General features: G+C 36.4%; 1 protein-coding gene across 9 annotated transcripts in view; it reads right to left on the minus strand.

The window, feature by feature from the left end:
- FAM13B (family with sequence similarity 13 member B) overlaps nt 1-27975 on the minus strand; it is a 90174-nt gene that overhangs the window by 31513 nt on the left and 30686 nt on the right. For 4 of the 9 annotated variants that reach the window (XM_024120090.3, XM_024120107.3, XM_024120072.3 and 1 more), the window contains exons 7-11: nt 27220-27315; nt 25276-25436; nt 11651-11692; nt 10764-10919; nt 8874-9006 (exon numbers count right to left, since the gene is read on the minus strand). In XM_024120090.3, the coding sequence (XP_023975858.1) occupies nt 8874-9006; nt 10764-10919; nt 11651-11692; nt 25276-25436; nt 27220-27315 (588 nt within the window). The remainder of the gene's footprint in view (nt 1-8873; nt 9007-10763; nt 10920-11650; nt 11693-25275; nt 25437-27219; nt 27316-27975) is intronic. The other 5 variants (XM_024120103.3, XM_024120118.3, XM_024120077.3 and 2 more) reach the window with 4 other exon arrangements.

The raw sequence follows: 27975 nt of genomic DNA on the forward strand, positions 1-27975 counted from the left end.
CACCATGATCAAGTGGGATTTATCCCAGGGATGCAAGGATTCTTCAATATACGCACATCAATCAATGTGATACACCACATTAACAAATTGAAGAAGAAATACCATATGATCATCTCAATAGATGCAGAAAAAGCTTTTGACAAAACTCAACACCTATTTATGATAAAAACTCTCCAGAAAGTGGGCACAGAGGGAACCTACCTCAACATAATAAAGGCTATATACAACAAACCCACAACAAACATCATTCTCAAGGGTGAAAAACTTTAAGCATTTCCTCTAAGATAAGGAACAGGACAAGGATGTCCACTCTCGCCACTCTTTATTTATTTATTTTATTTATGTATTTTTGGCTGCATTGGGTCTTTGTTGCTGCGCATGGGCTTTCTCTAGTGGCGGCGAGCGGGGGCTACTCTTCATTGCGGTGCGTGGGCTTCTCATTGTGGTGGTTTCTCTTGTTGCGGAGCATGGGCTCTAGGCATGCGGGCTTCAGTAGTTGTGGCTCACAGGCTCCAGAGCACAGGCTCAGTAGTTGTGGTGCACGGGCTTAGCTGCTCCATGACGTGGGATATTCCCAGACCAGGGTTCAAACCTGTGTCCCCTGCAATGGCAGGTGGATTCTTAACCACTGTGCCACCAGGGAAGCCCTCGCCAGTCTTATTCAACATAGTCCTGGATGTCCTACCCACAGCAATCAAAGAAGAAAACGAAATAAAAGGAATACAAATTGGAAAATAATACATAAAACTGTCACTGTTTGCAGATGACATGATATTATACATAGAAAATCCTAAAGATGCCACGAGAAAACTACTAAAGCTAATCAATGAATTTGGTAAAGTTGTAGGATACAAAATTAATGCAAAGAACTCCTGCATTCCTATACACTAATAATGAAAGATCAGAAAGAGAAATTAAGGAAACAATCCTGTTTACCATCGCAACAAAAGAATAAAATACTTAGGAATAAACCTACCTAAGGAGGCAAAAGGCATGTACTCGGAAAACTATAAAATACTGATGAAAGAAATCAAAGATGACACAAACAGATGGAGAGATATACCATTTTCTTGGATTGGAAGAATCAATATTGTGAAAATGACTATACTACCGAAAGCAATCTACAGATTCAATGAAATCCCTACCAAATTACCAATGGCATTTTTCATATAATTAGAGCAAAAAATTTTGCAATTTGCATGGAAACACAAAAGACCCCGAATAGCCAAAACAATCTTGAGAAAGAAAAATGGAGCTGGAGGAATCAGGCTTCCCAACTTCAGACTACACTACAAAGCTACAGTAATCAAGACAGTATGGTACTGGCACAAAAACAGAAATATAGATCAATGGAACAGGAAACAAAGCCCAGAGATAAACCCACATACCTATGGTCACCTATGCTATGACAAAGGAGGCAAAAACATACAATGGAGAAAACACAGTCTCTTCAATAAGTGGTGCTGGGAATAGACAGCTACATATTAAAGAATGAAATCAGAACACTCCTTAACACCATACAGAAAAATAAACTCAAAATGGATTAAAGACCTAAATTTAAGACTGGACACTATGAAACTCTTAGAGGAAAACATTGGAAAAAACACTCTTGGACATAAATCACAGGAAGATCCTTTTTGACCCACCTCCTAGAGTAATGAAAATAAAAACAAAAATAAACAAATGGGACCTAATTAAACTTAAAAGTAAATGGGCAGAAGACCTAAATAGGCATTTCTCCAAAGAAGACATATAGATGGCCAAGAGGCACATGAAAAGATGCTCTACATCACTAATTATTAGAGAACTGTAAATCAAAACTACAATGAGGTATCACCTCACACCAGTCAGAATGGTCATCATCAAAAAATCTACAAACAATAAATGCTGGAGATGGTGTGGAGAAGATGGAACCTTCCTGTACTGTTGGTGAGAATGTAAATACAGCCACTATGGAGAACAGCATGGAGGTTCCTTAGAAAACTAAAAATAGAACTACCAAATGACCCAGCAATCCCACTACTGGGCATATATCCTGAGAAAACCATAATTCAAAAAGACACATGTACCCACATGTTCACTGCAGCACTATTTACAATAACCAGGACATGGAAGCAACCTAAATGTCCATCAACAGATGAATGGATAAAGAAGATGTGGTACATATATACAATGGAATATTAGCCATAAAAAGGAACGAAATTGGGTCATTTGTAGAGATGTGGATGGACCTAGAGTCTGTCATACAGAGTGAATTAAGTTAGAAAGAGAAAAACAAATATTGTATATTAACACATATATGTGGAATCTAGAAAAATGGTACAGATGAACCTATTGCAGGGCAGGAATAGAGATGCAGACGTAGAGAATGGACTTGTGGTGTGGACACAGGGAGGGAATTGGGAGATTAGGATTGACAGTATATACACTACCATGTGTAAAACAGATAGCTAGTGGGAACCTGCTGTATAGCTCAGTGCTCTGTGATGACCTACATGGGGGGATAGGGGTGGAGGGGTGGGAGGGAGGTCCATAGTGAAGGAATATATGTATACATATAGCTGATTCACTTCATTGTACAGCAGAAACTAACACAACATTGTAAAGCAACTATACTCCAATAAAAAGAAAAAATATATAGATGCAAAAATCCTCAACAAAATATTAGCTAATCAAGCACCTAAAAAACTACTAAAAGAACTATGAACAACAACCAAGTAGGATCTATCCCAGGTATGTAAGGCTGGTTCAGCATTTGAAAATCATATATCATCAACAGGCTGAAAAAGAAAAATCACATGATCTTATCAAGAAATGCAGAAAAAGCATGTGACAAAATCTAACACTCAGTCATGTTAAAAACTCTTAGTAAACTAGGAACAGAGGGGACTTTTTCAACTTGATAATGACTGTCTACAAAAAACCTACACCTAACATCAAACTTATTGGTGAGAAACTCTATAAACTTTCTAACTGAGTTCAGGTACATGGCAAGGATGTCCCCTCTCACCACTCCCTTTCAACACTGTATTAGAAGTCCTTGCTAATACAGTAAGGCAAGAGAAGGGAAAAAAGGTTAGCAGATTGGTAAGGCGGACATAAAACTATCTTTGTTCACATACGACTTGATTGTCTATGTAATGTAGAAAATCTGAAAGCATTAACAAAAACAATCTCCTGGAACTAATAAGTGATTATTACGTCTCAGGATACAAGGTTAATAAAAGTCAATTGCTTTTCTATACACCAACTGCATTCTGAAATTAAAACACAATACCATTTACATTAGCACCCAAAAAAGTGAAATATTTGGGTATAACATTTATATGAGGGGGACTTCCCTGGTAGTACAGTGGTTAAGAATCCACCTACCAATGCAGGGGACACAGGTTCGAGCTCTGGTCCGGGAAGATCCCACATGCTGCAGAGCAACTAACCCCATGCACCGCAACTACTGAGCCTGTGCACCACAACTACTGAAGCCCACGCACCCTAGAGCCTGTGCACCGCAACTACTGAGCTCATGCGCCACAACTACTGAAGCCCGAGCACTCTAGGGCCCACATGCCACAACTACTGAGCCTGCGTTCTGCAACTACTGAAGCCCATGCGCCTAGAGCCTGTGCTCTGCAACAAGAGAAGCCACTGCAATGAGCAGCCTGCGCACCACAACAAAGAGTAGCCCTTGCTCGCTGCAACTAGAGAAAGCCCGCATGCAACAACAAAGACCCAAAGCAGCCAAAAAAATTTTTAATTAATTTTTTTAAAAAGATCTATATGAGAAAAACTATAGAACTCTTAGGCACTAAATCAAAGAACTAAATAAATACAGAGATATCCCATTTTCATGGATTGAACACTCAATATTGTCGAGATGTCAGTTCCTCCCAATTTGATGTAGATTCAATGCAATCCCAATCAAAATCCCAGCAAGTTGTTTATGGATATTAACAAACTGCTTCTAATCTTTATGGGGGGAGGTAAAAGACCTAGAACAGCCAACACAATACTGAAGGAAAAGAACAAAGTTGGAAGACTGATACTACCTGACTTCAAGACTTATTATAAAGGAACAGTGGTCAAGACAGTGTGGTACTGATGAAAGAATAGACAAAGAGATCAATGGAACAGAATAGAGAGCCCAGAAATACCCCATAAGTATAGCCAACTGATCTTTGACCAAAAAGCAAAGGCAATATAATGGAGCAATGATAGTCTCTTCAACAAATGCAATTGGAACAAATGGACACCCACATGCAGAAAAATGGATCTAGGCAAAGATCTTACACCCTTCACAAAAATTAATTCAAAATGGATCATACACCTAAATGTAAAACACAAACTATAAAACTCCTAGAATATAACACAGGAGAAAACCTAGATGACCTTGGGAATGGTGATGCCTTTTTAGATACACCTCCAAAAACACAATCCATAAAACAAGTAACTGATAAGCTAGACTTCATTAAAATTAAAATCTTCTGCTCTGCAAAATTTGATATCAAGAGAATTAGAAGACAAGCCACAGACTGGAAGAAAATACTTTTCAAAAGACACACCTGATAAAGGACTGTTATACAAAAAAAGCAAAGGACTCTTAAAACTCAATAATAAGAAACAACCCTTGAGACACAGATGTAGAGAACAAACATATGGACACCAAGGGGGGAAAGCGGCTGGTGGTGGGGTGGCGGGGGGGATATGAATTGAGAGACTGGGATTGACATATATACACTAATATGTATAAAATGGATGACTAGTAAGAATCTGCTGTATAAAAAAATAAATAAAATAAAATTCAAAAATTCAAAAAAAAAGAAACAACCCAATTGAAAACTGGGCCAAAGACCTTAAAATACTTCTCAACAGGGAATTCTCTGGCGGTCCAGAGGTTAGGACTTGGCACTTTCACTGCAGGGGCCGGGGTTTAATCCCTGGTTGGGGAACTAAGATTCCGCAAGTGGCATGGCACAGCCAAAAGAAAGAAAGAACTAAAACTCAATAACAAGAATACAAAACCCAATTAAAAAAAAAAAAAAAAAAGACTTCTCACCAAAGAAGATACACTTCTTTATATAGGAGATGGCAAAGAAGCATATGAAAAGATACTCCCACATCATATGTCATCAGCGAAATGCAAATTAAAAAACAATGAGATACAACTACATACCTATCAGAATGGCCAAAATCTGGAACACTGACAATACCAAATGCTGGTGAGGTTAGAGAGCATTAGGTATGCTAATACAATGCTGGTATGAATGCAAATTGGTACAGACATTTCAGAAGACAGTTGGTAGTTTCTTACAAAATTCATACTGTATGATCCATCAATTGCACTCCTTGGTATTTACCCAAAGTAGTTAAAAACTTAAGTCTACACAAAAACCTGCACACAGATGTTTATACCAGCATTATTCATAATTGCCAAAACTTGGAAGCAACCAAGACGTCCTTCAGTAGGTAAATGGAGAAATAAACTGTGGTACATACAGACAATGGAATATTGTTCAGCACTAAAAAGAAATGAGCTATCGAGCCACAAAAAACACACCGAGGAACCTTAAATGCACATAACTAAGTAAAAGAAGCCAATCTGAAGCTACATACTATGTGATTCCAACTATATGACATTCTGTAAAAGGCAAAACTATAAAGACAATAGAAAGATCAGTGGTTGCTGGTAGGATGGGGTATGAACAGGCAGAGCACAGTTAAAAAACCCAGTATATTATGTATTTTTCCAAACCCATGAAATGGACAACACCAAGAATGAACCCTAAGGTAAACTAGACTTTGAGTGATTATGGTATGTCAGTTAAGTTCACTCTTGGTAAGAAATGTACCATTCTGGTGAGTGATGTTGATAATGGGGGAGGCTATGCATATGTGGGGGCAGGGAACATATGGGAAATCTCTGTACCTCCCTCTCAATTTTGTTTGTAAACCTAAAACACCTCTAAAAATAGTCTCTTAAAAAAGAAAAAGAATTCCTGCTTTCTTAAAGTAACTAATACACCAACTTCATTCAGCAAATCTACTGAGTTGCCTACTATCTGCCAGGTGACATTTATTTATTTGGTCATATATTCCACAAATACTTAATGAATACATACTATGTGTTCTAGATAATGGGGATGTAATAATAAACAAAACAGATGAAAATCTCAGCCCTCATGAAGTTTACAGTCTAATGATGGGAAACAAACTAACAATAGATATGTGCAATGGTGACAGAAGTATTAAGGGTTAAGGGGGGAAGACAGTGAAGAAGGACAAAAAGTTCAGAGACTAGATGGAGGTAGGTCAGTGAGAAGGCCTGCTAATACATAGAGTAATGAGATTTGGCCTGAGAAGGTAAAACTGAGGAAAAATATGCAGGATCAGATGAGGAAACAAGCCATAGGGATATCTGGGCAAAGAGCAATCCAGACAGCACCTTAAAACTGAACTGTCTCAATCATAACTGTCCATCAGTCCATGTTTCCCTACTGCCTATTGTTATATTTTTATACCTAGATGGCACTGGAAGGTTCTGAGATGAGAACTGACATTATGTAATTTTCATTTTAAAAGGATCACTCTGGCTGCTGCTCAGAACAGACCAAAGGGCAGAAAAGATAAGATCAGTTAGGAGGCTGTATTAATCTAAGTGAAATGATTGGACCTGTGTGGTGGCAACGGAAACACTAAAAATGGTCAGACTCTATACAAACTTCGAAGGTACAATCAATAGGTCTTTGTAACGGACTAGATGTGCAGTAAGAAAGAAATCAAGGACGACCCAAGGCTTTTGGCCTATGCATGTGGAAGAAGAAACTGCCGTTTACTGAGATTTTAAAGACAAAAGAAGAACACATATGTCAACAAGATTACAAGTACAGTGTGGTACATGTTAAGATGCATATAAAATGTTTATATGATGTTTATAAGATATTAAGATGTTTATAAGATATTCAATGTTGGGTACAACAGCTGGGTATAGGAATCTATAAAGTTCAAGAGAGAGATCTGGACTAGAGATAGAAGCCTGGGAGCCTTTAGCATAGTTGTAATCACATAGTATGACTAGTAAGCCTTTTCAGATTGGCTTCTTTTACTTAGTAATGTGCATTTAAGGTTCCTCCATGGGTTTTTTTGTGGCTTGATAGCTCATTTCCTTTTAGTGCTGAACAGTATTCCATTGTCTGTATGGTATTTAAAACCATTAGACTAAATGAGTTTACCAAGGGAGTGAATGAAAATTAGTGACCTGAGAACTGGGCCCTGGGCCATACTAAATTTCAGAAAGTGAAAAGCAATCAGCAAAGGGATAGGGCAGCCAGTCAAGGAGAAAAAAAAAAACCCAGAGGAGTGCGATATCCTGAAAGCCAAGTGAAGAAAATGTATCCAGGTAGTAGGCATAATTAATTGAATCAAACTGTGCTCTTATGGTCAAGTAAAATGTGCAAAAGGCATAATTAGTGATTTGCAAGAACAGTTTCAGAGGAATGTTAAGGGTAAAGGTTGCCTGGAGTGGATTCAAGATAGAATGTGAGGAGAGAAATTAAACAGACACAGACAATTCATTCAAGTAATTTTATTAAAAAGGAAAGCAGAAAAATGGTGGTGTAGCTAGAGTGGGAAGAAGGGTCAAGAGAGGGTTTTTTCCTAAACATGGGAAAAGTAACAGCCAAAATATTTTACACTGATGGGAATGATCCAGTAGACAGGCAGAAACCGATAAACCAGGAAAGAGCAAAGAGACAACAACAGAAGCAATAACCAAGAATAGATGAAAAGAGATTAATCGAATACACCAGTGGAAGTAAGAATATTAATACACAAGTAATATACAAGTCCAGTAAAAGTAACAACAGCAGCTTAACTTCTGTAAAATGTTTTCCAGTTTATAAAATAACTTTATACTTTTACTTCTTTGGATATTTATAACAATCCTCTAACAGAGGTATTACCTCCCACTTCTATAAAGAAAAGCAAAGAACAACTCAGAGAAGTTAGGTAACATGGTCAAAGTCACACTGCTATTAAGAGGCAAAGCCAGCATACAAATCTCTATAAATTCCTTATTAAAGGTATGTTAGCTTATGATTTAGAATGAAAACATGCTGAAGAAAATTTCCTCATTCATTAAGTATATTATCTTAAAAAGTGTTAACAAGGGACTTCCCTGGTGGTCCAATGGCTAAGACTCCATGCTCCCAATGCAAGGGGCACAAGTTCGATCCCTGGTCAGGGAACTAGATCCCACATGCCGCAACTAAGAGTTCACATGCCGCAACTAAAGATCCTGCATGCCGCAATGAAATCCCGTGTGCCACAAGTAAGACCTGGCACAGCCAAATAAATAAATATTTTTAAAAAATAAAAAAATAAGAATAAAAAGTGTTAACAAAACTAAACTTTGAAACATGTCTTAGAAAAATGTTGTTTTGTACATTTATTGAAATTATTTTAAAAACGTTACTACGAAAAATTGTGACAGTGAAAATTTATTTTAAATGATGTTCATGGGTTTTCCATAATTATGAAAAGATCTCATATTCTTTAGGAAAAAATCTGGGACATACAGGGCGTTTATGAAGAACGAAATTCAACCATAATACCACCAACCACCTTAGTTAACATTGTAATTTGTTTCCTTCCAGAAAAGTATTTTAAAATAAGGTGTTTTATATTTACTTCTCTACTCAATGATAGTTCCTGACCTCTACTGAGAGTATGTATGTTCCTGGGACTTATAATCAAGACAAACATGTGTAACAGCAAAGATATTGAACTATGGCTTCTGGTAACAAAGGAACACATGAAGCAGTCAGAATTGTAATCTAGTACACCTAACACAGAGATTTTTAAGTCTTAGCATTTCTTACCTGGTTATTTTCTTCATCCTCAAATACAAAATCTTGCTGCATAACTTCATTGTCTAAATTAGTGCTAGCCACAGGTTCTGAACAGTCTCTGTTACGTTCACTGGCATTAATAATACCATCAGCAATATCAACCCTAGTAATGAAGATTAAAAAGTCAGATCAGGCCACATGTTGAATACGTAATGCCTTTAAAATAAATAAATAAAAGTAACAATCTGAAACTTTTCCTTGTCAAAGAAAATTTGTCTTTTTCATAAAGAGCCACAGTTTCTTTATCTTGCCAAGTTAGATTATTAAGTGTACAAAGTTTATTTTTGTCTCTCCATGGGATGTTGTGAGGAACCTACCTGGTTTGCTATCCACTTTGAATATTTTCAAAAGCAAATAAATGGTTTTAAAAATAATTTATGTGCCAAAATAATGATTTCCCTTATAAATGCATACTCTAAATCATAATAATGACCTGTATATCGATTAAAATACAAGTCTAGCACTAGGTACCAGAGTGTCCAACACCTTATCAAGTACAAAGGGAATAGCTTCCTACTGCATATTTTTTCATCTTATATAATTTAAAATATGCACAACACTGCAGGTTTTTGTTTACAAAGATGATACCACTATTAATGAGAATATGAGTTATTTCCATAATACTGTATGAGAATGGGCATAGGTTTTCAGGATCTCTAGCTAACCTAAGGGCAAACTCCAAGAAATCTGCTTATATTATATCCTTTGAAACATTTTCCTACTATTTCCAACTTTTAGATACTGCTTCTTTCCTTCATATTCAACTCAAATACTCCTTACAGATCCACTTGTATAGTTCAAATCATGCCTTCAAAGCATATAAATCAGGGCCATCATATCGAGCTGCACAGGCTGGTGATGCCATCGATGCAGACTACATGGCACACCTGCAGTTGTACAATACCGTATTCCATAAACATATTCCAAGCATTGGCTTTTATATCCATTCATTTTTCAGTTTCATTTCATACTTGATAGCTAGTCTAGTATACCTGACACATTTGGCCTTTTAAAAATCTAATTCTTAACAACAAAAACAGAATTCTACCCAGTCATCAATTTTTTTTGCCTTCCTATGAATTCTCCAAATTTGGGTACCTCTTTCTTAAGATCATGATCGATGTTGCTCTGTAGATCTGTCCCCAAAACAAAAACTGATCAATGCAAACTATGAAATCATTGCACTGTGGTCTCACAGAAAGGAACCTATATATCCTAAAGTGCAGGGCTGAGGTAATAGGAAAGGAGATGAAGCTTTTGTCATTTAAAGGTAACAAGTCAGATGAAAAGTGGAGTAACATCACACATCACACAATACATAGAGTACTTTTAACTTACACAAATTCAATTATTAACAGCTAACCTAAAACAACAGCATGTAGGGAAGGCAAAGGCTGGAGGCAGGTGATAAGTTAAATAGCAAAGGATGATTCCATCTACCATTTCACTCAATGACCATATGCGCTAGGAGTGATGTCAATCTGCTGTCCCTGTACCTATCTGTCTACATAACTGCATGTCATGGTGTGACCATTTGGAAAACAGAATATAGTTCTACTTTTTTAAAAGTTATTTTTCATATAACATGGATCCTAAAAGTAAGCTTGCTACTTCATCTGGTGTTCACAGGCTGTGTTGGACTTAATGCCTACTACCTTAATGGAAGACTTATGAGATTTTCAATGTTAAGAAGTATACACAATTTATATGCAAGTATATACAAAGTCACTTTTCACACTGACTTTCAGAAATGCTCAAGTAAGATGACACCCCATCATTTAAGAAAAAATACAGTTTTTTAAAGAAAAAACAATTTTATAACTCAATAAATAACAGTAAAATGTTTTAAAAGTTTCTTACTGGTTATTAGATCCTTCCCCATCACAATTAACACTTCCTGCTTCATTATTACACACCAGACTTTGCTGTTGTAAATTCTTAAGATCATGATCTATGCTGCTCTGCAGATCAAAAAGGTGCTGTTCCACAGCTGCTCTAATTGTTCTTTCTAAAATGCTATAAAACAGAACAATTTTAGTGAGAAGCAGTCACCCTAACTAGTTATTTGGTCACATAAACACAAACTTTAAAATGTACAACCAGTTTAAAAAAAAAATTATAATGGTATTTAAATGAACAGGCTAGAGGGGAAAAAGAAATAGGAAAACATAACATTGGCTTAAATTTTAAAATGAAATTTGCCCAAATAAGCTATACCAATCATGTCACTATTACTACTGAGGCATGAATGATCACTTGGCCCAGTAATTCACTCCTCACCTCAATACATATAAAGCCACTTAAAAAGACTTTTCAGGGAATTCCCTGGCGGTCCAGTGGTTAGGACTCCGCGCTTCCACTGCAAGGAGCACGGGTTCGATCCCTGGTCGGGGAACTAGGATCCCGCATGTTATGTGCCATGGCATGCATGCATGCATGCATGCATGCATACATACATACATACATACATAAAGCAGCCATTAAAAAAAAACTTCATAAAAAAGCTCTTTTGACATTTTCAATCATTTGAGAAGATCAAAAAAATCATCTGAAAAAAGTTCATCTTTATTTTGTATGTGAGTGTAATTCATTCCTTCTTCATTTGTTCTGACTGAAGTACATAAAATACTGGTTTCACTGCCTTATGTACAATCCTTCCTCTAAAGTAAGTACATGATTTTAATTTCTACAGTTTAGTAATATATTTTTTTTAATTTTAAATTGTCTTCTGTAAGTATACTACTTACTCTGCAGAGGCTGGTAAGTTGCTGATAGGAGATATATGGGCACTGTAATCAAAGAAAGAAATCAGCTATAAAATTTTCAATACTAAATGACTATAAAATGTGGTGAAAACTGCCACATTTACACTACCCTTGATACACCCAGGAGAACATGCACTAAGTTTATTATTCTAATTTTCTAAAGAAATTATTTTTCACATAAGAAGACGCTTAAAATACATACTCTGTGTGGGGTGTGGGGGGGCATGGAGGAGAGGGGGGCCGCAACTACTTCATCTGGCGCTTACCTGGAAGGAACACTGACCTATTCCAAGCCTGAAGGGAAAAAAACTGACTACTGGGCCAAACAAAAGTACCCATCTAGGATAGTATGGAGGCCTCAATTTTGGCCCTGTACTCCTTGCCAGAAGTAATAGCACTTGCTCCTACTCAGAGGATATTCTCAAGCTACAAAAATAAAAGGCAAAATAGAAACTAAAATTCAGGCCACATCATTCACTGCGCTGGTAACAGACTTTCCCTAGCAAATTTTGTACCACAATATCTACTGATACTTATAAAAACAGACAGTAGACTCATTTTTACCACAGTTATCGAAAGAACAACTTAAAACCCACAACGAGATATGGATACTACTAAAATGTTTAAAATTAAAGTGTTGGTGAGGATGTGAAGCAAATAGAACATTCACATAATGCTGGTGGGAATGTAAATGTTCCAACCACTTTGGAAGCCAGTTTGGCAGTTTTCTTACAAAACCTACCAAGTGACCCAGCAATTGTACTCCTGGGTATTTACACAAGAGAAATGAAAGTTTAAGTCCATTGGAAGACCTCCACAAGCACAGCAGCTTTATTCATAACAGCCAAAAACGGCAATCAACCCCAAAAGGTGAATGGATAAACAAAGTGTGGAATATCCCTAAGGATATCCCATGGAATATACTTAGCATTTTTCTATAAAAGTCTTGAACAACTGATACATACAATAACATGAATCTCAAAAAACATTACACAAGCAAAAGAAGCCAGACACAGAGTACCTATTCTATGAGATTCCATTTATAAGAAATTCTAAAACAGGCAAAATTCATCTATATAGTGACAGAATGCAGATCAGTAATTGCCTGGGGCCAGAAACTGTGGGGGTCAGGGGGAGAATTACTGTAAAGAACTGTAAAGAAGCACATGAAGTGATGGAAACAGTCTCTATCTTGACTGCCATATATATGTATAGATGTTCATCATTCATAAAATGAATACATTTTGTTGTGTGAAAAATACATCTCAGTAAAGTTGATTTTCAAAGGAAAAAAATCAGTAAGAGAAAAAACTAATCTACAATAATCAAAGTCAGATAGTGGCTACTTTGGGGGAACAGAGAGATTGGTAGCATTTGAGAAGGGACAGGAGCAGGTACCCAGGTGGTGGTTATACAAGTTGAGTTCATTTTTTGATAATTCAATGGTCTTATGATTTGTGAACTTTTCTGTATGCAAATGATTCTTCAATAAGAAGAATCATTTTTAAAAAGTAAATTTCGTTTTATGAAGATCCTCTGTAAAATGTGCCGACAGATACTCTAACCAACATGAGGAAGAATGTCTATCAGGTTAATAGTCTCAGGATTGTCTGTAGGAAACCAAATGAACACCATTTACCATTCATCCAACAATCTTCAGGTCTCCCTTAAGCAGACACATCAGTAGCAAATTGCACCACTGCTTTATCAGACAACAGTAAGCCATCCTGGTTTGGCACACATAACCTCTCTAGCTTTAAAAAAAAATTTTTTTAACTGCCAATATTATACTAGTTTTCATGAATGAGTTATTCCTAGCTAAATGCTTTCATGATGATACCCTCAAGGAAAGTACTTAAAAATTTTTTCATATTTAAATGAAATCATTTAATCATTTTCATTTCTGAAATCAGGAAAAGCTGGGGAGAAAAATCACATATATGTGCACAAAAAACAGTGTAGCCATCAGTCTATTTCTAGCAGTTTCAGATGAACTGAAAGTTAAATATTTAGTGACTTTTGCAGAAAAAAAACAAAATACAAACAATGATAAATGAGGCTTTCCCCAAAGGATGTTTAAATGTCAACTAGGATATTAGATCTTTTTCTGATATTTTGCTACAATGATTTGTTGATTATATTTTTAATTTTGGTTATAGGTTGCTATTTCATTATAAAAGTTAAATCTGGTATATTTTCCTTAGTAACTTAGCAGTCTCTAAGTTTAGATAATTTGTTACCTATTTAGAAACATTCATTTTACTTTTAATACCGTTATCCACTGACAGTGTAGTATGTTGAATGGTGTGAAGAAAATATATACATCTAACATCACATTCTTGTCACCATTTAATTTGTGATTTCTGGTGAGCTTTTACTGTATCTTACAACAAATTCTCAAAAAGTTCCAATTCTCAACTACAGAGTCCACCAGTCTGTTACTAAAGCCTTCTATCATGTTTTAACTTTTCATAGGGTTTACATCACCTCTCTGTTCTTTTTCAAATTTGCCATTGTTAGCCATCTACTCATTCTCCCAGAGGGATTTTCTCACCCTTTTTTATTAGATTAGATTATCAATAAAATGCTAGTGGATACATGGACACAAGACACTTTACAAAGAATCAAATAAACAAAAGAAAAATAATCACTCAACATCACTAATCATCAGGGAAATGCAAATCAAAACCAAGAGAAACCCCATACCTGTCAGAATGGCCATCATCAAAAAGAATACAAATAACAAATGTTGGTGAGGATGTGGAGAAAAGGGAAACCTTGTACACCGTTGGTGGGAATGTAAATTGGTGCAGCCACTATGGAAAACAGTATGGAGGTTTCCAAATACACTCAAAATAGAACTACCATACGACCAGCAATTCCACTCTTGGGTATATATCCAAAAAAACCAAAAACATTAATTCAAAAAGATACATTAACTCCAATGTTCATAACAGCATTATTTACAATTGCCAAGATATGGAAGCAACTTAAGGGTCCATGAACAGATGAATGGATAAAGAAGATGTGGTGTATGTGTTTACACACACACACACACACACACACACACACACACACACACACACTGGAATACTACTCAGCCATAAAAAATAGCAAAATTTTCCATTTGCAACAGCATGGATGGACTTGGAGGGCATTATGCTAAGTGAAATAAGTCATACAGAGAAAGACAAATACTGTTATGATATCACATATGAGGAATCTAAAAAAATAACACAAGTGAACTTATTTACGAAACAGAAACAGACTCACAGACACAGAAAACAAGGGGAATGAAAGGGGAAAAGGGGAGGAGGGGAGAGATAAATTAGGGCCACCTGTATCAGACTCTCCTGAAGTAACAGTGTTATTTTATTGGAGATGCAGACCCTACTCTAGACCTCAAATACCATAAAACCAAAGTAAATAATATAGTATGGTACTGGCACAAGAATAGACATACAATACAGAAACAGTCCCATGCCTGATTTAGAACAAAGATGCTACTATGGAAAGCAGGGAAAGAACAGTGTTTTCAAAAATGAGTACCACAACAATTTGGTATCCATACTGAAAACGGTAACTTGGCAACCGCTGTCATACACTACAGACAAAAATCAATTCCAGGTAGATTACAGACCTAAACAAGGAAGGTGAAATGATACAAGTTTCAGAAGATAATACAGGGGTGTGTGTTTAGAAAAAGATTTCTTAAACAGGACACAAAAAGCATCACAAAGGGAAAAGAATGATAAGCTTGATTAAAATTGGGAATTATTCATCAGAGGACACAATACGAGAAGGAAAAGCCATAACACACAATGAGGAAAATACGTTTACAACATATATTTTTAAAGGGCTCCTAAAAAAGGGCTTCGTTTTCAATAAGAAAAAGATAACCCAACAAAAAATAGGAAACAGACTTGAAAAGGCATCTCACCAAAGAAGAAATTGGCCAATACACATATGAAAAAGGGATGGACCTTATTAAAACGACAATGAAGTACTCAAGAATGAAGCAATGGGAAGGCTCACACACTGTTAGAATGAGAACTGGAGAAAGCACTATGGAAAACAATTTAGCAATAGTTTCTTAAGTTGAAAGACAGTAAATGTGCATGCATGTGTGCACCAGAAGATGTATACAACAATGTACACAGAAATGTTACTCACAATAGTCAAAAATAAAAATAATCCAATTTTCCAGCAACAGTAAATTGGATCATTGTGGTGCAATCATATAATGGAATACTTTACAGCACTGAAATGAACAAACCACAGTGACATGTGACCACATGGATAAAATTCTCATACCATGTTTAGTGAAAGAAGCTGGATCAAAAAGTACATATAGCAAGTTTAATTTTCATAAAGCTCAGAAATATATAAGAAAGTGATTGCCATGGAAGTCAGCATAGTTATTACCTTTAGTGGAGAGGGAGGAGATCAGGATTGTGAGAGCTACCAGGGTGCTTTCAGTGCTTATTTCTAGATCTGGGATATTTGGATATTTGCTTTTTACTAACCTGTTTTGATATACATTTGTTTTATGCCCGTTTCTGTATGTATGATTTCTTTCCCAGTTTAAAAAAAAAAAAAAAAAACTTTAAGAAAGTAGATTCCTCGGTCCCTCCCCAAACCTCTGAGGTAGGACCCAAGAGTTTACATTTTTAATAAGCACCAGTGATGATTCTTATCCACACTAATAAACTTAAGGAACACTGGCCGAGATCTATATCTAGCCTCCCAAAAGATTAAACTTTAATAATATTTTCCAGGGCTTCCCTGGTGGTCCAGTGGTAAACAATCTGCCTTCCAATGCAGGGGACGCGGGTTCTATCCCTGGTCAGGAAACTAAGATCCCACATGCCACAGGACAACTAAGCCCACGCGTCACAACTACTGAGCTCTAGCGTCTCAAGGAGAGAGCCTGCGTGCCGCTAACTACAGAGCCCACGCTCTCTGGAGCCCCCGTGCCACAACTAGAGAGAAGCCCAAGTGCTGCAACAAAGAGACCATGTGTCGCAATGAAAGATCCTGCATGCCTCAACGAAGATCCCATGTGCCGCAACTAAGACCCGACACAGCCAAAAAAATAAAGAAAATAAATAAATAAGATAAATAAGTACTAAAAAATAATAATATTTTCCAGTTATCTAAAGGAGCCAAACAGAACAGAAGTTCTAATGGTCTTAAATTCAATGGGTAAAGACTTCCCTGGTGGTCCAGCGGGTAATACTCCATGCTCCCAATGCAGGGGGCCTGGGTTCAAATCCTGATCGGGGAACTAGATGCCACATGCTGCAACGAAGATCCTATGTGCCGCAACTAAGACCCGGCGCAGCCAAAATAAATAAATAAACAAATATTTTTAAAAAAATTCAGTGGGTAGGCAGAGGATTTGATCTTTCAGTTTCCTATCCCTTTTAAGTGCTATGGGAATTAAATTTAAAATATATAAAAGTAATCATCAGCAAGCTAGATTATTAGTATGAAAGTAAAGATTCTTTGGCCCTGCCAGCTGCTTTCAGTAAGAACCTTCTCCCTACCCCGAAAAGCTATAGTAAACAAATCAAACAAATAGATTTTGTACTTTATGAGTCACACTGAGGCTACAAAGTTGACTGTAAAACTGTTCTCTATTAGTATGAAAGTAAAGATTCTTTGGCCCTGAATAGGCTAGGACAATCAAATAACCAGCTGCTTTCAGTAAGAACCTTCTCCCTACCCCGAAAAGCTATAGTAAACAAATCAAACAAATAGATTTTGTACTTTATGAGTCACACTGAGGCTACAAAGTTGACTGTAAAACTGTTCTCTGAATTTCTGAAAGAAAAAGGACTGATTTACTTTTCAGATTTCAAGGAATTTAATTATTCTTTATTTTCAGACTTTTGCCAAGTTCTGTGGGGAATAAAGCACTTATGTACAAACCAAGGCTAACATACACCTATGGCTATAAAAAAGATTTATCAATATAGTTATGCATCTGCAGAAGCAAAATAACTAAGTATCATAAGAATGTGAGTTCTGATTAATAAAGACACACAAAAAATAAATGCTGACAAATTCAAGGTCAAATTACTTAGGTACTATAGACAGATGCCATAAAGACCACTTAAAAATCCTAACTGTTTTCATTAAACCACCAGACGAAAAGGGCAAACAATAAATCACAAGGGTCACACGTATTTTAGGCTTCAATCAAGTATAACGTTAAAGACTGTAGTCATTCTGACCTTCTTCTCCCTTCTGCTGTTAACTCTATTTTTAAATCTGTCTAGAATCACATAATCTTCTTGAGAACACAAAATCAATCTTGCAGCCATTTATTCCAATTACTAACTTTTTGTAATTCAAATACAATTATCATAGGGAACTACTATTAATTTAATTTCCCAATTGCAAATATTTAATATTACAAATAATACTTCAATAAAAGTACTGTAGCTCTGCTTCAATTAAATCTGATAAGGATCATTTTACCTGTGTAACACAGCCTTGCAAGCCATTCTAGGCACTGTGGCATCTCCTAACAAAAACATAAGGTAAAGTGACTTCAAATATCATAAAGGATGGTGACAGGCTTATAAAAACTGCCGAGCAATCAGAATTGCAGTCAAAACGGAAGCAGGCTGCAACATGAGGTCACTACTGACAAGGAGGGACCCAATCAACAGTCCACAAATTTTTTCCCAAGTACTAAATAAGCAACTTGGTGGGAGATAAGGAAAGGGGGACAAAATTTTGAATCTGGCTGGAACGCCGATAAAAATATTTAAGCCTAACTCAGTGTAAAGCAGAAAAAAAAGTCTGTTTGTTTTCATTAATCACACTATACCAAGAGTTATAAATTATGACAAATATGACATTGCTGAAACAGCTGCACAATAGGTAGAGAGCTACTGTTCACTCATCATCCATTTTCAGAAAGGCATTAATGGTTAATTTTTCAAATCTAAAATTAGGATATTTTCCAGATAATTCATGCCAGAGCCCCACTAAAATGACCATTTAAAAAACTGTGGTTTCGAAAAATAAATATATAAAACAGGGACTTCTCTGGCAGTCCAGGGGTTAAGGCTCAGCACTTCCAACGCAGGGGCGGGGGCGCAGGTTTGATCCCTGGTCGGGGAACTAAGATCCCACATGCCACGCAGCACAGACAAAACAAACAAACAAAAAAAACAACCCAAAACCACATATCCCCTTCCAGTCAAAAGCAAAACGCACTTCTTCACTTTCCCCATCAACTTGGGAATACCCTATACCTATGACAAGAGTAAACTGGAAAGATGCCTCGCTATTAGAAAATTAGTCAATAAGTTATAACAACCACAAGTCTTTAAAATGTCAAGTGCATAATTTTCAGGGCAATAGGAAGGAGGAAGAGAACCTGTCAATATCTATTATGCTCTGATACTTCAAAAAATGTTTTTACTTTAATAAAATCACCTTATGACCCAAAGCATAAATTCTACTTTTTCCCACCCAACATTTCTGATACTCCCACCAAAGCACATTTTCCTCCTCTTTGCACTTTTAAGTGGAATCTAGCTGGCGAAAATGTGGTGAATTGATTGTCAACTGAAATATTCTGCAAACTGCTTACTTAACAGATTTAAAGGAAAAAGTTACTACTACACTTCTCTCGCCCCTATAGTCAGCTGAAGGCATATTTCTTCAACAATAAGGTATCCACAGAATGAAGTGCAAACCAATTTGCCTCAACTCAGAGCTCTTTCTTAATCACTACACCTTCTTTCCTGCATCACACCTAAAATCGAACCATCATAAGCTAGTAAACTCACCAAAATGAAGCCCTACCATCAACAGTACATAAAAGATAGTATCAAATTCTTCATTCTTTCTAAATTCCAAGTTTTAGCAAGGCATTAAATTAAAAGCACAACTTTAAATGAACTTTATAATAAGGTCAATTAGTTGTTTTTTTATTTGTAGTTCTGGAAGCAATATAAATTAAAAATTAACTAACCTCAAGCCAAAATAAACCTTTCCAATACAGTCTAGGAAAAAGACTGAAAAGCACAGGGAAAATAAAGAACTCTTTCAGAACTCTCCAATCTCTCTTTAAATTTTTTAAATGTAAAGACTCCTCTAACATTTGTATATGTAAATAAATCCAAATACTAGATAAACATGTGACTATAAAGCAATAATTTTTCATCTACAGATACAAGGCACTTTAGAATCAAGCTTGAGATTTCCATGAACTTCATGGATAAGACTGAGCCTCAGAAGCAACCAAAACTTCTGCTTTTTATGCACCCTAGGCTACCCACACTCTAAATCCCACTTTTTCCACTCAACTCAGCTCAAATCTCAACAACATATGGTTAATGGCAAACAATGTATAGAAATAACAGATGCATAAATAAGTCAATCAATATAACTCATACATGAATATTTAAACCACTGGTTCTCAAAGGGTGTTCCATGAAACAAAAGATCAAAACTGTTTTCATGACATTTGCCTTTGTCACTGTGCTGATATTTGATGATACAAAATCAATGGTAGAAAAAGATTCCTTGGGGTCTTAGCATAAGTCCAGGCAAGTGGTATCAAACTATACCATGGCCATTGCATTCTTCATCACTACCCGCTGTGATCTTTTTTAAAAAGGAGCCAGGCAGTGGTTGAGAGTCCGCCTGACGATGCAGGGGACACAGGTTCGTGCCCCGGTCCGGGAAGATCCCACATCCCGCGGAGCGGCTGGGCCCGTGAGCCACGGCCGCGGAGCCTGCGCATCCGGAGCCCGTGCTCCACAACGGGAGAGGCCACAACAGTGAGAGGCCCGCATACTGAAGGAAAAAAAAAGGAGCCAGTCCTTGATGAAAAAGTAATACACATTATTAATTTTATCTCAGCCCTTGAGTACACTTCTTTTTAATATTTGGTGTGACAAATAGGAAGTACACACAAAGCAACTCTGCTGCACAGCTTAGTACAATGCTTGTCTTGTTTGAGTTGAGAAACGAACTTTTACCATGGAATACACATTTTTACTTGAAAGACTGCCCGACAGACTATGGCTATTCCAACTTGAATATCTGGCAGAAATTTTCTCAAAAATGAGCAAGACTAACAGTACTGATAAAATTTGGGTTTTCAAGCAAAAATTAGAATTCTGGAAAACCTGTATCCTCTTCCATAAGTTCAATAGCATCCCAATACTTAAAAGATATTTTGACACAATCAATAATGATATTAAAGAATATACATTTTGATATTATATAACAGAATATATCACTATTTGGAGGCTCTGAATAACTCAGTAAGGCAGTATTTTCCAAATAACCAATATACCATATCACAAAATTAAGCATGGCTAAAAGATTCAAAGTACAAAACAGACTGATGGATCAGAGTACGAAAAATTCAGATATGCTTTCAGGTTCCACATTACAAATAACCTTTAAGAAACTACCACTTACCAAGTTTGGTGTATTGTCAAAGAAGAATATCCACAATTATCTGAAAAGGCTATAAAAATTCTCTACCTTTTTCCAACTACATACTTGTGTAATGCTAGACTGTCTTCACGTTACTTCAACCAAAATAACATATGGCAACACATTAAATGCCAAAGAAAATGTGAGAATCTAGCTACCATCTTTTAAGCCAGACATTAAAGAGATTTGTACAAATGTAAAACAATGCCACTAAAAATTTTTGAGAGATTCTGGAAAAGTTACTTTTTTTTTTTTTTTTTGCGGTACGTGGGCCTCTCACTGTTGTGGCCTCTCCCGCCGCGGAGCACAGGCTCCAGACACGCAGGCCCAGTGGCCATGGCTCACGGGAACAGCCGCTCCGCGGCATGTGGGATCCTCCCGGACCGGGGCACGAACCCGCGTCCCCTGCATCGGCAGGCGGACTCCCAACCACTGCGCCACCAGGGAAGCCCCTGGAAAAGTTACTTTTGATTAAAAAATTTTACATTAACATGTAATGAGTTCATTACTACTTTAAAAAAATTTCTCAGTTTTGGTTCCTAATAAACACCAATAGCTATAACCCACAGTAACAAAAGTTCTTTGTAGTCCTCAAATTAAACCAAAAAGTTCGAGAATCAATGAATTAAAACTAATAGAGGAGAAATCTACCAACAAAAAACCTGTTAGATCATAAATAGCTGTATTTCAGCTACAAATACTAAGCGTCTTCCAAAGTACAACTCAACAAAGAACACTCCCAGCAGTTTAAATATGCTGTTTTAATTTATAATATGGTAAATAACCAGAGGTATAAAATCAACATAACAAAAGTCTTCGGAGTCCTCAATAATTTGTAAGAGTATAACATTTGAGACCAAAATGTTTGAGAACTGCTAAACTGTCACTTAATGTTTATTTCCCTTAGGTTTCTAATATATCTTCCCACAAATACAAAGTAGGCTACCTAATAATTCCATAAAATGCTTGCGAGCAACCTGAAAGAAAAACTCAGAGACAAAACATTAAGTTAGCTAAAGTTCAATCTCTAGTTTCATGTAATACAGTATACACTAATTCCCTAAAATGAATTTATTAAGCACTCCCTATTTTCTAGACCCTGTGCATTCTAGGATATTTCTCCCCTACCTTTCTTTCATCAAAGGTGGATATCAAAGAATGTATTTTTTACCTTTATGCAACCAATCAGCCAAAATTAAAATGTTAATGTATAAATAGTAACTGAAATTTACAGATATCAACACTAAATCTAGAAGACCACTGTGACAGACACATCTATTTTTGTTGCCTCATATCCCTATCCCTTTCTTTTGGTATTAGCCCCATTTTTCTATGGCAGACTAGCTCCTCCCTCCATCCAATGCTCTTGGTACATGCATAAATTACAATGACCCAGCTCTACCCTGGCCAGGAATGGGCACATGACCCAATTTAGGCCAGACCTCCCCTGCTACCCCACAGGAATCTGGTCTTGAGCAGAATGACAGATGAAAAGAAGTAATTGGAAATCTAACAGCAACAGCCACATGCTGAAGAGATTCTTCCATGACCCTCTGTTACTAAATTCTCCAAAGCTGCCATGTTCTTCTCTCTGCTTTTCCTTTCAACTCTGGGACCTATCCAGCATTCTTCTAATAAATTACTTTTTTTCTTTCCATTAACCAAGATCTGTTTCTACAACTTGCAATTAAGGAATCCTGATTACCACCAATCTCTAATGATTCCATCTATAAATGACTGTGTTTGGGACTTCCCTGGTGGCACAGTGGTTGACAATCTGCCTGCCAATGCAGGGGACACAGGTTTGAGCTCTGGTCTGGGAAAATCCCACATGTTGCGGAGCAACTAAGCCCATGCACCCTAACTACTGAGCCTGCACTCTAGAGCCCGTGAGTCACAACTACTGAGCCCACGTGCCACAACTACTGAAGCCTGCACGCCTAGAGCCTGAGCTCTGCAACAAGAGAAGCCACCACAACAAAGAGTAGCCCCCACTAGCCCAACTAGAGAAAGCCATGTGCAGCAATGAATACCCAAAAACAAAGACCCACTGCAGCCAAAAATAAATTTAAAAATTAAAAAAAAAAAAAATGACTGTGTTGGAGGGAAGGAGGATCCACTACAAAGCTAGACAGATGATCAAAAAGAAGAAACTATTGGCATCATGCATTTGAAACAATATTTAACCTTGCTGGTAATTAAATATATAAAAATATTTAATGAATTTGCTCTCTAAATCAGCACTATCCAAAAGAAATTTTTACAATGATAGAATTGCTCTATATCTGCATTGTCCAATATGGTAACCACTAATCATATATGGCTATACTGAGCACTTGAAATGTGGCTAGTACAACTGTGGAAGTGATTTTTTTTTAATAAATTTATTGATTGATTGATTGATTGATTTTTGGCTGCATTGGGTCTTTGTTGCTGCATGGGCTTTCTCTAGCTGCAGTGATAGCAGCTACTCTTCGTTGTGGTGCGCAGGCTTCTCATTGTGGTGGCTTCTCTTGTTGCGGAGCATGGGCTCTAGGCGCACAGGCTTCAGTAGTTGTGGCTCGCGAGCTCTAGAGCGCAGGCTCAGTAGTTGTGGCGCACAGGCTTAGATGCTCCGTGGCATGTGGGATCTTCCCTGACCAGGGATCGAACCAGTGTCCCCTGCACTGGCAGGCGGATTCTTAACCACTGCGCCACCAGTGAAGTCCCTGGAAGTGATTTTTAAATTTTATTTAATTTTAATTGTTTTAAGTTTAAATTTAAATAGCCACATGTAGCTTGCTAATGGTTACCTTATTGGAGGGCATAACTCTAAATTAACAAAATAAAGAACACCAATTTAAATCTATTGTTTTCAGGTGCTCAAGAAAATATTGCTAATGGTAATGCAAAATGAGCCAAGTCTTTTAAGTAGTCTGGAAATACTTATCCAAAGCCATAGAAAAATTTACTCTTTGAGTCTAATAAATTTATCCAAATAAGTCAAAAGAAGGAAAAAAGGACCCAAGAACAAAGGTTGTAGAGTAGTATAGCAATGACAAGGTAGCTGGAATAACTCAAAGTTCAGAAAAAAGAATGACAGTAAATATATAATTAAGATACAGTTAAATAATTTAACATACAGCTTATAAATATTGTAATATATAACTAAAATATAGTAAAGAATGTCATGTAAACATAGAAAAGCACAAACAAAAAGCTAAATTGGGGCAAAAGAGTGAATAAACTTGTTAATATACCATAACTATAATCACGTGTGAAGAAACTATACATAATATAAAAATCTAGAGGGCCACAGAGAAATGTAACAGTTGTATTTAGAAGTATACATTTTAAACTACTTTATAATTTTCCTAAATGACACTGAATAGTTCTTCCCTTAAATTACTACTTATTTTTAAATGACATTTTGCTGTCTGACTCTTAAATTATTTCCTCTGCTTTTTTAACCACCGTTCTATTGAACACAAATTTAATGAAAAATATCTAGTGGCCTAAACAAATAACTGTCCCCCTAATTAGAAAACCATGGAGCTTTACAGAAAAGTAAGGACAGAATTTAGCAAACCTAGAGCTACCTACGGGGAGTTAAATTCTCTAATGCTTCCTAAACAGTGTGTCCAACAGTCCCAGCTATGTACTAGGATAGTGCCTCCAGCTTACCACATTTACCAAGTTTACCCAGTATGCCCTATAAATATCACTTTATACATGGAAAGGATTGGAAAGCACCATCTTAAAGGATCACAGAGTCCTCTCCTTACAGCCAAGTTCAATCTAGTTCTAGACTAGGACCTGGAAATATAGTCAACTCAACCACTGTATCTTTCTCTGGCAATTCTACTTCCAAAGGTTCTGAAATTTTACCCATCCCAACTAATACACTAATAATACAAAAACAAATAAACTTTAAGAGGAAATATACATAAGAGCTTATATTTTTAAAGAAAGGTATAAATGCTAATAACTGAAAACTCCTTAACGAGGTTTCTTCTTTAAAATTTTCTTATTGTTCTTTTTCATATACAAACTAATCTTTCATATACATTACAATCTGTGTGATTTAGTGCTTGAGTGAACTTACATCTAGAATGAAATGCTCAAAACTAAAGTCCTTTCAACTGAAATACTACCTTGTTGATGCTGTAACACTATTTGGTTCCAGGATGTTTTCAGTCATCCTTAACTGTACCACCTCTGGCATGTCATCTGATTTTTCTGCACCCTCTTCTGGAAGTTCTTCTATATGTTCCAGCTTTTCATCTTCCTCTTCTTCCTCAGAAAGTTCATTAACCTATACAGATAGAATTAAATGAGAATTAAAATTTAATGAAACTGTTAACTGACATACTATTCTAAGAAAGACATACTATTCTAAGAAAAATTTAAATACAACTCATTTTTCACTTCATTTCCTAGGACCAATTTCTCTTACAAAGTAAACAGCTGCCAACTTCTCCATATTAGAGTAAAATATCAAACCAAACATAACATTTTAAAGCAGGAAGTAATGATTACATTACTATATCACTAGGAATATGAATAAGACCAAACTATGAAAAACCCTGCACACTGTAGTTAATTAACATTAAGAAAGCTTCATTTTCTAACCAATAAGATTTGTAAACCTATCAGCTACAACAAAGACTTCAATTGATCTCTCCAATTTCCAAGTGCACTGAACAAGTGATTTTAATATAGAATAAGTGTGAAAAAAGAAGGGCACAGAAATTTTGCCTTATGGTCTTAACTATGCATTAGAAAATAACAGCTAACTTCTAAATGATTCAGACTGAATTCTTCATGAAAGACTGGACCTTACAACAAGAAAGAACTCACTGTTTTGACCATTAAGCACAACTCAAGGTTATAATTCTCTTTCTGGCAGGGGCTATAAAACATTTTCTATTATCAAATTGGCTACATAAGTAAACAATCACTCTAATAAAAAGACACAAATATCTGAGAACGAAAACCAATAAAATATTTTCAAATGAGAAACATTTGTGGAGCTATCCCATAGAAGAAACTTATAAACTAGTCATTAAAAACGTTAAGCAGTAAACATGTACTTTTGTCCATCCTAGCCAAATGTGCTGGCAATACCTAGAATAAATTTACTGCTACATGTAACAGTGGCGTTTTTCCTGACACACAGGCAAATACAGTTGCTAGAGGACCCTCAGAATGAAAACTTCAACCAGAAGAAAGGTAATTACACTGTGATACTCTACCAATTCCTAATCAATGAGTACTGAAAATCATTAGCCTAAGTGGTTATTTACTGAGAGGTAAGATTTATACACAAAGGTGAAAATTTCAAATGATAGGTCAGTTTTTAAACGGGATCAAATGGAAAATTACTCTCTTTAGCTATGTATTTAATAAATTAGTGAAAATCAAGAATGTATTTAATCAATAGCTACCTGGTAATCCAAGCCAAAAAAAAAAACTGGCAAGAAAATATCATTTTCAGGTTTGGGCGCAAGAGTAGAATATTAAAAAAAAAAAAAAATTAAGACGGCTATTTAAACTGAGAATAGATGAATATTTATTCAGTACACAAATACTTCGTAAAGAAGTACTGCAATTTTAACATGTTACATTACACATTTTAAAATCAGTTTATGCCTACAGTCAATAGCTCTTAGTAACTACAAAAGCCTTATACTCAATTATACTGAACATATTATATTCGATTCAATAAGTTTTATGTAAATTAATTGACATTCCCTAGTATCTTCACCAGAAACCATCAACTAAGATATGACATGAACAAAGTCTATGCCTATGGATTTTTCTTCCCACCCCCACCCCCCATCCCCCGAGGCCTTCCAGTTTAACTTCCTGCAGTAAGAATTGACTAAATTGGTTTGGGTAAGAGTAAAAATTATAAACTTATATAAAAATACTCTCCCTCTCACCCCACACTTATCTTCAAAAATTCTTCTTGATCTTTCTTGTCAACTTTACCTTCTGCTTATCAACACTCTATTCTGTTCATAAATTATTCTGAACCTGCCCTATATATGCAGCTGCCTCAACTCCACTTATGGAAAACCCTCAGCCATACTTACATCTCTTCTTTCTTTGACTGCTGTAATTCCCTTCTCTAGGGCCTCGTGAAATGCCTGCTCTCCAGACTCCAGCTTGTGGAGAACGCTGCTACCTGCCTTCTCAAACGTATAAAGAAACATAATTATCACCTACATCTTCAAACCACTCTACTGGATTCGCAATCATTCAAGGATGCCATACAAAGAACCTATTCTCTAACTCTGGGTCATTTCTCAAACACTCCCTATGCAACATCTCCAGTCATCTCTCAAACTATTAAAAAAAAAAAAACTACTACCTTGAAAAGGATCTAACGGCCAAATACTTGCATTAATGGGATGAAACTCTATAAGTAGAGAGTGCTAAATAAACTTTGCTTCCTTCAAGTATCAAAATCAGGGGAAAAATCAAGGCACTGCCATTACAGACCAGGTCTGCCTACCTTTTAAAATACATGGATAACAAATTAGCAGCATTTAAGTTATGCCAACTTTAAAATACAACCAAATTGTGCTGAGTTTGAGATTTTACTTTCACTCAATACCTGATTAATTCAGCTTCACAAGTCAAATTTTGACTTGTGAAGTAATGAAATCTGTTTTAACTTGTGAAGTTATGAAGTTACGAAATCTGCTTTAAAAATAATACTTTCAGGGCTTCCCTGGTGGCGCAGTGGTTGAGAGTCCGCCTGCCGATGCAGGGGACACGGGTTCATGCCCCGGTCTGGGAAGATCCCACATGCCGCGGAGCGGCTGGGCCCGTGAGCCATGGCCGCT

This window comes from Physeter macrocephalus, chromosome 8 (assembly GCF_002837175.3).
Source record: "Physeter macrocephalus isolate SW-GA chromosome 8, ASM283717v5, whole genome shotgun sequence".
Lineage (NCBI taxonomy): Eukaryota > Metazoa > Chordata > Mammalia > Artiodactyla > Physeteridae > Physeter > Physeter macrocephalus.